Source organism: Oncorhynchus mykiss, chromosome Y, assembly GCF_013265735.2.
Source record: "Oncorhynchus mykiss isolate Arlee chromosome Y, USDA_OmykA_1.1, whole genome shotgun sequence".
Lineage (NCBI taxonomy): Eukaryota > Metazoa > Chordata > Actinopteri > Salmoniformes > Salmonidae > Oncorhynchus > Oncorhynchus mykiss.
In genome coordinates, this window is record NC_048593.1 from 25,302,858 (window position 1) to 25,317,826 (window position 14,969).

The 14,969-nt window shown below is 42.0% G+C and overlaps 1 protein-coding gene across 3 annotated transcripts in view; it reads right to left on the reverse strand.

The window, feature by feature from the left end:
• Window positions 1-1,755: 1,755 nt before the first annotated feature.
• The window catches only part of LOC110509867 (leucine-rich repeat transmembrane neuronal protein 4), a 58,014-nt gene continuing 44,800 nt past the window's right edge, over window positions 1,756-14,969 (reverse strand). For 2 of the 3 annotated variants that reach the window (XR_002471504.2, XM_021591046.2), the window contains exon 3: window positions 1,756-3,671. Coding sequence is in view for 1 of the 3 variants with exons in the window: in XM_021591046.2 (XP_021446721.1) it covers window positions 3,606-3,671 (66 nt within the window). In the remaining 2 variants the exon portion in view is untranslated. Of the gene's footprint in view, window positions 3,672-6,751; window positions 8,618-14,969 lie in introns of those variants that run through there. The other variant, XR_005040499.1, reaches the window with a different exon arrangement.

The following is a 14,969-nucleotide window of genomic DNA, read 5'->3' on the forward strand; positions in this document are numbered from 1 at the left end:
AGTACTTTCACAGTGTCAAGTTGGATTGTGTACAGTGTCACGACCAGAGTGAGTAAAGGCCACACCAGTGTATTTTCCTATAGTTGAACATACTCACTCTGGGGCCTTTCCGGAGGAAGAAATGTTATGGACTGCTAACTGTCTGGTCTGGACCCTGGTCCACACAGGGGCTATACAGCCTCATGCATTATTCAATCAGTGTAGTCACTTCAACACAGCACTCTGTCTGTGTTACCATCACTGAAGAGGGGGGGGGAGAAAAAAAGAGAGAGCGAGAGAGAGAAAGAGAGAAATGTGGGGGGGGTAAAATGAGTGAAAGAAGGGGGAATAGAGAGATAGATAGAGGTAGAGCCATAGAGAGAGAGACAGGGAGTAAGGAACGCCACAGGGAATGCAAGGCATATTTGCCATCTGGACCTCTGAGCTGACAGCTTGACACGTTCCAAGAGCAGCGAAACGTAGAAGCAAATTCACAAACTTGGCCCCCTCTTGAGAAAAGTAATGCTGTGGTACATGAAGCGTAATTATTGGGCTGGTGCAACGGCTCGGCGCCCGTGGTAAGTGTCACCATGAACAGTATACGGTCGAACAGAGATCAATGCTCCACTCTCCGAATTAATGGGACTAATAATGGTGATGTGACAGGACCATCATTGAGAGATGTGTGGGGAATAGGATAGACTCTATCGAGCATTAACACAGACCAGACCAGACATATACAAATAAACACATACTGTGTGGCAGTCAGTCATTTGCAGTCTCAGTCACACGCATTTCTTGTGCTGATGTCTTGGTTTGCTGGTACAGTAGCTAGCAGGTACATTGAGTTCATCATACAACTTCATACATTTTTAATACCTGCGTATTGCCATAAACACAGGCAGACCCCCCCCCCCCCCCCACACACACACACACTCAAGTATGGCATTCAAACACGATTGATATTTTCTCTAGTTTTTGTGCTCATGCTCACGTTTTCTTTGATTTTATTAAATGGTGTACACCCTGAAAATCCATATGCTTGAGAACAGCTTTGTAACAAATGTATATGGTTTCCATTAAAGTATGGTAGAAAAAAAGGATCAATGACCATTTCTATTTGACCAATTTCTATTGCTCACCATTGATTCAGTTATTATTTACATTATAAAACAGAACATTTTTCAGTGAACAAATAATACAGTTAATTATAAAATGTTCAATACCTTAATGGGGAGAAAGCAGAAATATACAGTACAAAATAGTTCACTTTTTATTGTAGAAATCCATTGATACTGTTTTGATATATGCCAAATGCCTCCGAGCTCAACCCCATTTGAACACTAATGAAGAAAGCAGTGAATATGAGACCCCAGTCCTCTCTCCACACACACACACACACACACACACACACACACACACACACACACACACACACACACACACACACACACACACACACACACACACACACACACACACACACACACACACACACACACGTTGGTTTTACTATCCAAGTGGGGGCCGAAAACTGTATTCCCATTCAAAATCCTATTTAACCCTAAACCTAACCTTAACCTCAAACCTCTAAACTAAACCTAACTGCTAATCCTAACCCCTAATTCTAACCCTAATCCTAACATTAATTCTAACCCCAAACCTAACCCCTAAGCCTAAAATAGCATTTTTTCTTTTGGGGACCTGCGAAATGTCCCCACTTGTCCACACACCCACCCACCTACTCACTCACCCCCACACACACACACACACACACACACACACACACACACACACACACACACACACACACACACACACACACACACACACACACACACACACACACACACACACACACACAAATTCCAGACATCCGTTTCAAGGGGATTTTACATATCCTTTTAAGGAGATTTTGATGTAGACACAGCATGTATTCAGCGTTACTCATAATTTGTTAGCAGTGGCATGAACCGTATTTGTGACACACATACATAATCTCTGGTTCAAAACCACTGTCACGCATTGCAAGCACACTCATGAATGAAGTCAGACACGCTAGACACACACACATACACCCACCCACACAGACATGCATGTTGATTTGGCAGAAGAGCATGGTAGTACTATAAGAACGTTGAGGCTTCATCCATCTTCAAAGATTCCAGAGAAATTGAAGGAAACCTCTCTGGAACGTTCATCATCATTCAACATACACGCACACAGATAGAATGGCTCATACAGAACATCCATCTCTATAGTGTTCTCACCCTATGGCACTAGTCTCATATCAGTGAGAATATCCCGAGGCAACTCCGCTTTGAAATGTTTCTGCTGTGAAAGCCTCTGGTCCTTTTAATGAGACAGAACCACTAAAGCTAGAGTTCTCCCCAGTGCCCACGAGACAGAGAGATCCAAAACACCCACCCCTAAAGGCCTTTGGTGTCAGAGAGAGATGGTAGCAACAAATAATACTGTAAATAGTCATATACAGTTGAGAAGTTTGAGTCTCAGTTTTATTTTTTAATTTTTTTTTCCTGTCCTGAGCCAAGATGTGTAATTACAGTTGTCTGTGTGACTGGGAATAGATTGAGTTCCTCCACCACCAGGTGTGATTGGCAGGAAGATCAGCTGTTCTCCAGACTAGATCCTCAGACTTCTCAGAAAGGTACCTGCAGCTATTGAATGCAGCTCTCCCCAGGGGACTAAATGAACAATGAGAGCTTTACTCAAATATTACTCAACAGACAGGTACACGCTGTAAACTTATAAAGCAAACAAAATCCACATGAACACTTCTGAGCCGAGAGCGTAGATTGTTTTAAAGCCATCTTGGCAGAATAGAAATTATGAATATTTTTCGAAACCACAACTGCAAATAATGGGTTGTCCAACAGCAAAGAAAAACCATGGACATGTATTTTAAATTACACACAGCAGGTTGCACATTATAATTTTGCTAGGCAGTCAGAGCTACTTGTTCAGTGCACATCATCAAATCGTTGCTGGGCTGACACTTCACTGTGAAGCCTGTGGTTCTTAACCGGGAAAGAAAGGACAATCTGCGTCTGGACGGCCATCGCCCTGTCCACTAGTCACTTTCATTAACTGTAATGGTCCATATTCTCCACGGCCCATTTTCACTCCACCAGCCTCCAGCAGAGTGACATCGCCCATCGTGGCACAGACTGCCCCATCAGAGTCCCAAGTTTCCATGCCAACGGTCAGAGAGGTGCTGCAGACGTGAAGTGTTCCAACCCCCCTCAATCTGGACCAGCCTAATTGGCCAATCAAAGAGTTAACATGGCCAATGCTTTAACAGCAACCTTAGTCATAGTTGGATGAACACTGCTGTAGGGCAGCTGAGAACCTAAGATACAGGAAGAGTATATAGACCTTGTAAAAGAAAACATAAATATTCAGAGTGGTAGAGATCATGAAAGCCATTCTTGTTTCCAAATGATGTTGTCCATGGGCCTGTTGAGGTATAGTTTGACATGTGTCTGTAGCAGATGTTTAGAGAGTGCCACCATAATGTCAGGTCAGACAGTGATGGGGTAGCCATAGTGTTGTAGGCCCTGATTCCTCTGCTTGTTAGCAACTGGCTGGTAAAACGTACATGTCTCCTAGTGAATGGCGGGTACGTCTCCAAGCCACGCTCCAGGTAGTGGACGGGGACATGTGTATTCACTCTGAGGGGAAAATAAAGATACCAAAGTTAAAACAATATAGCAGCTGGTGAGTATGGTACATTGGTGGTGGTTACAACATACAGTTAAGTAGAGTTCCTGGTTAATGTGATCATGCCACACTGCAGCCATGACAATGCAGGCAAAGCAAATTAGGATAAGCAATTAAGCAGAGAATGAAATTGACACCGCTTGGACGGTTTAGAAGTTTGAAATGGAGTGGCTTCGCTTAATGATAGAGACAGAACTATGAGACTCCACAAAATTAAAATACTGACTCGTCATCCATGTTCATTTTCAAATATGTTAATTAAATCAAGTTATTCTATTCTGTTCAATTCACCTTGCATAAATTTGACCTTAAACACATTTTTTAAATCCTTTCTGAATACTAATGGTAATGTGTATTGTGAGCAATGATCATTAACTCCATTACCCTCTAGTTCGATAAAGGCCTCAATGTAAAAAATCGCACTGGTGCAGACCTACTGTATTAGGCTACATGATGTTTCCCCCTTTGAAAGACATCTGTAATTACATGACACATCTCAGCTAGCAGTTTTCCTCTCTGCAGATATGGGAATGAATTAACCCATGTTGCTTCTCCACACCACAGATGTGACGACCGCCTTGATTTGGTCTTATGTAGCAAAATTTGATATTGTGTTTTTTACTTTGGATAAAAGCAGTCACAGAGCTACAAAATGGTATATCATACACTGTATTTGAAGAACAATGGGAAAGTAATTCTGCTGTGAAAGTTGATAAACTTGTAACTTCACTTTTGAGAAAATGGCATTTGAATGTTTTGGTACCTACTGAAGAGCTCTTCTTTGTCTACACCCATTCAGCATCATTCACAACCTCTTAATCTTTAGCTCCACCCATCTCTTTAAGGGTTGATCCGAGCGTTCTGTCCTAACAACAACAGTCAAGCACTCAAGCTAACTGGCTAACGTGAGAAAACCGTTCACTGACCATTTTACTCGCTTTAGCAGAGCTGGTTAGGCTGTTTTTTTAAATGTTATCCAGAGCGTTGGGGACTGCATCTATATAGCTGGCAACAATTTACATTTTTTTGCCAACGTTTACTGACATCGGCCATATTCAACGGGTGTTGTGTGTTCGTAAATGCATCAGTTATTCTGAGCTCTCAGACGAGAGTGCTCTGAAATCGGAGTAGAACGCTAGAGAAAAATGACCAGCTATGTCTATAAACAGTTGTTGCAGCGACAGTCTATTTAAATGGTTACTTGCATGGTGGGGTATTTTGTTAAGACATGTAGATAGCTAGCAAGGTAAACAATGAGCCATATTCACAACTCATGACGTTACTACCCTGCATTAATCTGCAGGTTGCTAACCAACAAGGTTCAATGTTAGCCAGCTAGCAGACCAATCTGAACTCATCTCTCGGCATGTCAAGCCCACTCAGTATCTCAGCCAATAATGGCTAGTGGCTTCCTTACTTTTTCTGTGGCTAAACCAACTAGGCTCGTAATTTAACAATTGTATTCGTATTTACAGATGGCATACAAGTCTGTTATTAAGGTACATGAAAGTTCACGTTCCAGAAGGCATTTCTGCCAAAAACGAAATTTGATTAAAAACTTTAACTTAACTTCAAATGGTTCTCGTGTGAAGTAGTGACCCGCGACATACGCCTAGTTTTCTGAAACGAGTCACACGTGTTTTCTCCCTTGGATTAAATGTCCATTAACCTGGTAAAAAAAAGATCTTCATTCCTCCTGGAGTGTTTTGAATGCCAATGAAATTCACTGAACTCCACTCCAGCTTGTATTTAGGTAATGGAATCTCCACACTTACTCTAACTCCAGAGCCACAAGCTGTCAATTAATCGTAAACCCGAACAGTGGCAGTAGGCTCAGTCTCTGCCTTACCAAGGTTGCCTCTTTGCCTTTCCCTCCTTAAAACCCCTAGTTTTGCATTTTAACCTTTAAAAAAGCTTATTTTGTGGGCTTGGCTCCAGGTAAATCCAGTGTTAATAATGTACATGTACTGAGACACTTTGGATTTTGCAGTCCAAAGCAATTTCTGGACCTCTTAGAATCTGCATGGAATTATGAAGGTGAAGCGTTTTGGTGCCAGAGCTTAGATAACTGTGTGTGAGTGTCAGATCCTGTCTCCCTTTGACGTAAGGCTACATCTAGGACGCCCTGAGCCCAACTTTGATTAAGCCTGTTATCAAACAGCCAGACACAACTCACTCATCTCTCGCTGAATTTAATAATATAATATATGCCATTTTAGTCTCTCAGGTGGGGGATCTAACGGAGTGTGGTGCACTTCATGCAAGTTCAACTTTAACACACCTCCTACAGCCAGAGGGACACACACACACACAGAGAGAGACTTTGATGACAGACATTCACAGAGACAACCTTTACCTCAGGACACTATAACAAATGAATTCACTGAAGCAAACATGTGACAGAAATGTTACTTATGCAACAGAGACAGATAACTCAATGGGGGTTCTTGTAAAATAGCCTTCCCATTATTGAATTCAGACATACAGTTGAAGTCGGAAGCTTACATGCATTCCAGAAATTTCTTGTTAACAAACTATAGTTATGGCAAGTCGGTTAGGACATCAACTTTGTGCAGCACACAAGTAATTTTTCCAATAATTTTTTACAGACAGATTATTTCACTTATAATTCACTGTATCACAACTCCAGTGGGTCAGAAGTTTACATACACTAAGTTGACTGTGCCTTTAAACAGCCTATAAGCCTATCAGAAGCACCTAAAGCCATGACATCATTTTATGGAATTTTCCAAGCTGTTTAAAGGCACAGTCAACTTAGTGTATGTAAACTTCTGACCCACTGGAATTGTGATACAGTGAATTATAAGTTAAATAATCTGTCTGTAAACAATTGTTGGAAAAATTACTTGTGTGATGCACAAAGTAGATGTCCTAACCAACTTGCCAATACTCTAGTTTGTTAACAAGAAATTTGTGGAGTGGTTGAAAAATAAGTTTTAATAACTCCAACCTAAGTGCATGTACATTTCCGACTTTAACTGTATGCATAGGCACCCGCCTTTTGTCTTACCAGTTCTACCGATAGAGTGTATAACCCTTCAGCTGTATGTTCTTAATGTCGTCGTTCAGCCACTACTCGGTGAAACATAAGATATTACAGTTTTTAAAGTCCCATTGGTAGGATATACCCACGGGACATTGGTATAAGCTTTCAGCTTGTCCCATTTATTTTCCAGTGATTGAACATTAGCTAGCAGGACGGAAGGCACGGGCAGATTAGCCACTCGTCATCTGATCCTCGCAAGGAACCCTGATCTTTTTCAACAAAATCTCAGTTTCCTTCTCCAGCGAATGACGGGGATCTGAGCCTGGTCGGGTGTCGGTAGTAGTATATCCCGCCCGTCCGACTCATTGAGGAACTCTTCATCCAGTTTGAGGTGAGCAATAGCAGTTCTGATGTCCAGAAGCTCTTTTCGGTCATAAGAGGCGGTAGCAGAAAAATGATGTACAAAACAAGTTACGAACAACGCAAAAAAAAACAAAAAAAAAATGGCATTGTTGGTTAAGGCGATAAGACGGCGGCCCTCCCCTCCGGCGCCATCATTTAATTTACAAACCCTGCCATGGGTGTTAGCTGTGTTACAGATGTAGGATCTTAATTTTCTCACCTTGTTGCTGGATAACTTTCGTGCAATGCAGGACATTTCATATGTGTAGTGTATTTGAGGTTTAAAAAGGTGTCTAAAGTTTGTACTTTACACCTTGACATTTCAGATTTTATTTTCCCTTACGAAATATGTATCAACCCCTACAAAAATGTCCATTCATTATAATGAACATCATTATTCTGCAGGATTATTTTTCTGCTGTAGCAATCTGGCTCAAATTAAGATTCTACACCTGTAGCTGTGATGTAAGTGATAAAAACAGAGCACAAAGACGTATTCATCACAAACAAAGTACAGTTTAAAGATTCCTCACTCCAAAATGTCAACACTTCTTAGACAGTCTTCTACTTTACAGGAAGAATTTAGAGAGTTTGCGACACTGTGTAATTAGCCTGTTAGAGTGTTCACTAATTAGGAATATATAAACATGAGGTAATTAGTTTGCTCTGTGCCAGAGTAGCGGGAGCTAACAAAGACATAACAGGCTCTCTTTCTGGGAGCACAGGGTCCTCTCTCCCTCTCTCCCTCCACACTGGGCTCCAATTAGCCACCAATTTATTGTACTACTTTTACTGAAGCTTTCACTCTTTTCCTATTCAACATTATGAGACGAAACAGCAAGCAGAAGAAATTAGAAGAGCTAAATCATGCTTCAGTGACCTGTGCATGGATCGTGGAGCGGGTTGAGGTGGCAGTGGATGAACACGGCCAATGCTAGGTCTTTGTAGGGCATGTGATTAACAAGGTCTACTAGGACTGGGGAGGAGGTGAGTGTGAGGAAGCACACTGGGGACTGTGTGATTCACCTCCGCCAACAAATGAGATCATTATGGACGTGTGGCAGCTCTAATCTTCTCACCAGAAAAGGACAAAAGAGAGAGGGATGAAAGGGGAGTAAAACTGAGCTTCTCTATCTCCTTCCCTCTGTCTGTCTCTGTAGAGGATAGCACATTGTTAATGATGCATCCTGCTGGTCATATATTAATATACAGTAAAACTCTGGAACTTTTCACCTCAAATATTTTTTGGATGCTCTCTCTCTCTGTATTGCTCTCTCTCTCCGCCTATCTCTTTCACTTTACACTATTCAAATTAGCATTTTGGAAATATCAAATATGTGACTAGTTTCAGGAAACAAGGTGTATGTCGCACACCACAACTTCAATCAAATCAATCAATCAATCAAATGTATTTATAAAGCCCTTTTTACATCAGCTGATGTCACAAAGTGCTGTACAGAAACCCAGCACAAAACCCCAAACAGCAAGCAATGAACTGTAGAAGCACGGTGGCTAGGAAAAACTCCCTAGAAAGGCCAGAACCTAGTAAGAAACCTAGAGAGGAACCAGGCTCTGAGGGGTGGCGAGTCCTCTTCTGGCTGTGCCGGCTGGAGATTATAACAGAATTTGGCCAAGATGTTCAAACGTTCATAGATGACCTGCAGGGTCAGATAATAATAATCACAGTGGTTGTAGAGGGTGAAACAGGTCAGCACCTCAGGAGTAAATGTCAGCTGGCTTTTCATAGCCGATCTTTCAGAGTTAGAGACAGCATGTGCGGTAGAGAGATTGTCCAAAACAACAGGTCCGGGACAAGGTAGCACGTCCAGTGAACAGGTCAGGGTTCCATAGCCGTAGTCAGAACAGTTGAAAATGGAGAAGTAGCATAACCAGGTGGAGCCAGGTAGTCCTGAGGCATGGTCCTAGGGCTCAGGTCCTCCGAGAGAAGAGAGAAAGAGAGAGAGAAACAGAAAGAGAGAGAGAGAAAGAGAGAAAAAGAGAGAGCTAATTAGAGGGAGCACACTTAAATTCACACAGGACACCGGATGAGACAGGATAAATACTCCAGATATAACAGACTGACCCTAGCTCCCCGACACATAAAATATTGCAGCATAAATACTGGAGGCTGAGACAGGAGGGGAAGACACTGTGGCCCTGTCCGACGATGCCCCCGGACAGGTCTTATAACAAAGGGTCTGAATACTTGCTGTATGTAAATAAGGTATTTCTGTTTTTATGTTTAATTTAAAAAAATATATATGTCTAAAAACCTCTTCACTTTGTCATTATGTGATATTGTGTGTAGATTGATTAGGAAAAAATACAATTTAATCAATTTTAGAATAAGGCTGTAATGTAACAAAATGTGGAAAAAGGGAAGGGGTCTGAATTCTTTCCGAATGCACTGTATGTAGACATTTGATCGTTGAATATCTCATTCCAAAATCATGGGCATTAATATGGAGTTGGTCCCCCCTGTGCTGCTATAACAGCCTCCACTCTTCTGGGAAGGCGTTCCACGAGATGTTGGAACATTGCTGCGGGGACTTGCTTCCATTCAGCCACAAGAGCATTAGTGAGGTCGGGGACTGATGAGCCAGGCCTAATCGTCGAACGTGTTTGATGGGGTCGAGGTCAGGGCTCTGTGCAGGGCAGTCAAGTTTTTGTATGGACCTCACTGAGGTATGGACCTGATTGTGTGCACGGGGGCATTGTCAAGCAGAAACAGGAAAGGGCCATCCCCAAACTGTTGCCACGAAGATGGAAGCACAGAGTCATCTAGAATGTCATTGTATGCTGTAGTGCTAAGATTTCCCTTCACTGGAAGTTAGAGGCCTAGCCTGAACCATGAAAAACAGACCTATACCATTATTCCTCCTACACAAAACTTTACAGTTGGCACCAGTGGGGGCTCATCAGAGGAGAAAGGGGAGGACCATCCTCCTAAGTGAAATTTCATAAAAATAGTGAAACACGAAAAAAATGGAATCAGAGAATGAACCCAGTGTGTTGTATTGGGGTTGTGCCGCAGAGCATTATGGGGGGGAGGGGGGATGTTCTATGTGTTGAGAATCTTGGTGAGTTGGTGACATTATTGTACAGGGATTGAAAAGTGATAGTTGAGCATTTTGTTTATATTATTCCTTTCAAATGAGTTTCTTCAAATTACAGGAGATGGAATAGGTAGATTATAAATTGTTTTCTTGGTTTGATAACATTATTTTTGTGTCCAGTTAGTGCAATTTATTTAAATGTGCCTTGCTAACTTCCATAGCAGTAGCTAGCTAGGCACAAGCTGGAGTGTGCACCTTTCGCCACCACAAATTTTGTGGACTTTTTGTTGACGACCCCTTTCATTCTTTGGGGTGTACGGAAAAGGTGCAAATAAAACTTTTTTAATATTAAAACATTTTTTACAAGGCCTAGAGTTGCATAAGCCCGCATGATGCAAACATGCATAAAGCCCTGTGAGTTCTATTGTCTATCAGTTGTTGTCTCTGTGTCTGGGTAGAGGAATTACCCCTCCTAATCTAGTCTAAATACTGTATAATTCATATGAACAAGTGCAAGGTTGCTGTAGGGTTTTCATTTTTCACCCCACCCTTACTTTTTTTAAACCATGTGACCTGATTACGAAATATTGGTCCCACCATAGCCCTTATTAAACCTTTTTACATCTGATTAATCATAGTCATACCTTATAGGGTCCAGAGTTAGGTTAACAAAATTGCCCCACTCCTCCCCACTCTGGGACCTATGGTACCACCAGTCTGCTTGCAGTTGTCAGGTACGTGGATGATCAGGGCTTTATTCAGGAACGTTTCTTTGGCTACTTTGATGTGACAAGTGGGCAAAATGCGCAGTCTGTGTTTAACTTCATGGACAAACTTGTTGTTCAAACCTAAGATAGCGCAGCTGTAATGGAATGTATCTGCTATTTGTAAGTCCCCTCCTGTTACCTGATTTAAGTGATGACCACTCCACTACCATTGTCAACTCTCTCCTGACATGAACTGAAGCCACGTCTCATGTGCCCGCTGATTGAATGTTTCCTCTCTAAGCACTGTGAGTACTCCTATCAATTTTCTCACATTACTGCATGTAGAGTCAATCACATTCACAAACACATTATTACACATCAATGATTTTACTCCTTGCCTTGACTAACTCATTCTTAGCTCTTTTGTCTAACTGTGTAGTGTGTTGCGTTGTTGTTTTTTGTCTTCCAGAGGCAGTTTAGAACTCACTCTGTTATGAGTGTTGCAACCGAGGACAGAATTTTTTTTCTCTATGTGCCTCAGCACTCGGTGGTCATGTTCTGTGAGCTTGTGTGGCTTATCACTTTGCATCTGAGCCGCTGTTGCTCCTAGACGTTTCCACTTCACAATAACAGCACTTACAGTTGATCGGGGCAGCTCTAGCAGGGCAGAAATTTGACACTGACCTGTTGGAAAGGTGGCATCCTATGATGGTGCACATTAAAAGTCACCGAGCTCTTCAGGAAGACCATTCTACTGCCAATGTTTGTCTGTGGAGATTGCACGGTGGTGTGCTTGATTTTATACACCTGTCAGCAACAGGTGTGGCTGAAATAGCCGAAATAGCCAAATCCACTAATTTGAAGGGGTCCACATACTTTTGTATATATAGTGTAGTTGGTTAGCTTTAGCTACCGACAGATTAATGTATGGTGACTAGCTATGACAATCAGTTTGCATTGCTAGTAGTATGGGTTGGCATTATTGCCACATTCAAAACATCTGGGAACTAGGAAATCTCCTACTTCAGTGCATTCAAGACATCAGGGAACTCAGAAAAAATGACAATGTGCAGGCCTATGTTTCCCTGAAGGTTTCATGAACAGAAAAAGTTTTGAGCCCTTTTGTCTTTGCCTTGTGTTGACCACTGTTTACTTGGAAGTAATCAACAAACATAAAACATTGCTGCCCCGTTATGCACAGCACGTCTTCATTATTAAAGTCACAAACATTCTGTGATATGTTTACTGATGAGGGGTGGTCGTTTGACCGCAGACCCATTACAGATGCAGGCAATGAGGCAGTGATCACTGAGATCTTGGTTGAAGACTGCAGTGGTGTATTAGGGTGCCCGTGTTTAAGGATTAGGGGTTGTACCTGGTAGGTTAATTTATAATTTGTGTGAGATTGAGGGCATCAAGCTTAGAGATAGCCTGCAAAGTAATGTCATACTTTCCAGGTCCATACCCGAACATTTCGAACTTCTAATTTTAAAAATTAATCTCTCCTGAAATAAGTCTCTCACTGTTGCTGCCTGCTACCGACCCCCCTCAGCTCCCAGCTGTGCCCTGGACACCATTTGTGAATTGATCGCCCCCGATCTAGCTTCAGAGTTTGTTCTGTTAGGTGACCTAAACTGGGATCTAAGCTAGATGCCCTCAATCTCACACAAAGCATCAAGGAACCCACCAGGTACAACCTTAAATCTGTAACCAAGGGCACCCTCATGGACGTTATCCTGACCAACTGGCCCTCCAAATACACCTCCGCTGTCTTCAATCAGGATCTCAGCGATCACTGCCTCATTGCCTGTATCCGCTACGGGTCCGCAGTCAAACGACCACCCCTAATCACTGTCAAACGCTCCCTAAAACACTTCTGCGAGCAGGCCTTTCTAATCGACCTGGCCCGGGTATCCTGGAAGGATATTGACCTCATCCCGTCAGTTGAGGATGCCTGGTCATTCTTTAAAAGTAACTTCCTCACCATCTTAGATACGCATGCTCCGTTCAAAAAATGCTGAACTAAGAACAGATATAGCCCCTGGTTCATTCCAGACCTGACTGCCCTCGACCAGCAACAAAGCCTCATTCACTCACGCCGCCAAACTTACCCTAGTAAAACTGACTATCCTACCGATCCTCGACTTCGGCGATGTCATCTACAAAATGGCTTCCAATACTCTACTCAGCAAACTGGATGCAGTTTATCACAGTGCCATCCGCTTTGTTACTAAAGCACCTTATACCACCCACCACTGCGACCTGTATGCTCTAGTCGGCTGGCCCTCGCTACATATTTGTCGCTAGACCCACTGGCTCCAGGTCATCTACAAGTCCATGCTAGGTAAATCTCCGCCTTATCTCAGTTCACTGGTCACGATGGCAACACCCACCCGTAGCACGTGCTCACTGATCATCCCTAAAGCCAACACCTCATTCGGCCTCCTTTCCTTCCAGTTCTCTGCTGCCTGTGACTGGAATGAATTGCAAAAATCGTTGAAGTTGGAGACTTTTATCTCCCTCACCAACTTTAAACATCTGCTATCTGAGCAGCTAACCGATTGCTGCAGCTGTACATAGTCCATCGGTAAATAGCCCACCAAATTGACCTACCTCATCCCCATACTGTTTTTATTTGTTTACTTTTCTGCTCTTTTGCACACCAGTATCTCTACCTGCACATGACCATCTGATCATTTATCACTCCAGTGTTAATCTGCTAAATTGTAATTATTCGCCTACCTCCTCATGCCTTTTGCACACAATGTATATACACAATTTTTTTTAATAAAAAAATAATAATTCTACTGTGTTATTGACTTGTTTATTGTTTACTCCATGTGTAACTCTGTGTTCCTGTCTGTTCACATTGCTATGCTTTATCTTGGCCAGGTCGCAGTTGTAAATGAGAACTTGTTCTCAACTAGCCTACTTGGTTAAATAAAGGTGAAAAAAAAAATAGATTGTAGGATGGCCGGGGTGCTTGTTATGGGTGGGGGCAGTATTGAGTAGCTTGGATGAATAAGGTGCCCAGAGTAAACTGCCTGCATCTCAGGCCCAGTTGCTAATATATGACTATTATTAGTAGATTTGGATAGAAAACACTCTGAAGTTTCTAAAACTGTTTGAATGATGCCTGTGAATATAACAGAACTCATATGGCAGGCAAAAACCTGAGAAGAAATTCCAACCAGGAAGTGGGAAATCTGAGGTTTGCAGTTTTTCAACTCTTTGCCTATCGAATATACAGTGTCTATGGGGTCAAATTGCACTTCCCAAGGCTTCCACTAGATGTCAACAGTCTTTAGAACTTTGTTTGATGCTTCTACTGTGAAGGAGGGGGGAATGAGAGGGAATTGAGTCAGAGGTCTGCCAGAGAGGCATGAGCTGACCACGCGTGTTCACGTGAGAGTTAGCTTGAGTTCCATTGCATTTCTGAAGAGAAATGAATTCTCCGGTTGGAACATTATTGAAGACATATGATAAAAACATCTTAAAGATTGATTCTATACATCGTTTGACATGTTTCTACGAACTGTAATATAACTTTTTTGACTTTTCATCTGAACTAAGCGATCGCGCATTGAGCATTTTGATTACTGGGCTAAACGCGCAAACAAAAAGGAGGTATTTGGACATAAATGATGAACTTTACCGAACAAATCAAACATTTATTGTGGAACTGGGATTCCTGGGCTGGGAGTGCATTCTAATGAAGATTATCAAAGGTAAGTGAATATTTATAATGTTATTTCTGACTTCTGTTGACTCCACAACATGGCGGATATCTGTATGGCTTGATTTGTTGTCTGAGCGCTGTACTCAGATTATTGCATGGTGTGTTTTTCGGTAAAGCTTTTTTGAAATCTGACACAGCGGTTGCATTAAGGAGAAGTGTATCTATAATTCCATGCATAATAGTTGTATCTTTTATCAATGTTTATTATGAGTATTTCTGTAAATTGATGTGGCTCTAAACATAACGCGCCAATGTAAACTCAGATTTTTGTATATAAATATGAACTTTATCGAACAAAACATACATGTATTGTGTAACATGAAGTCCTATGACTGTCA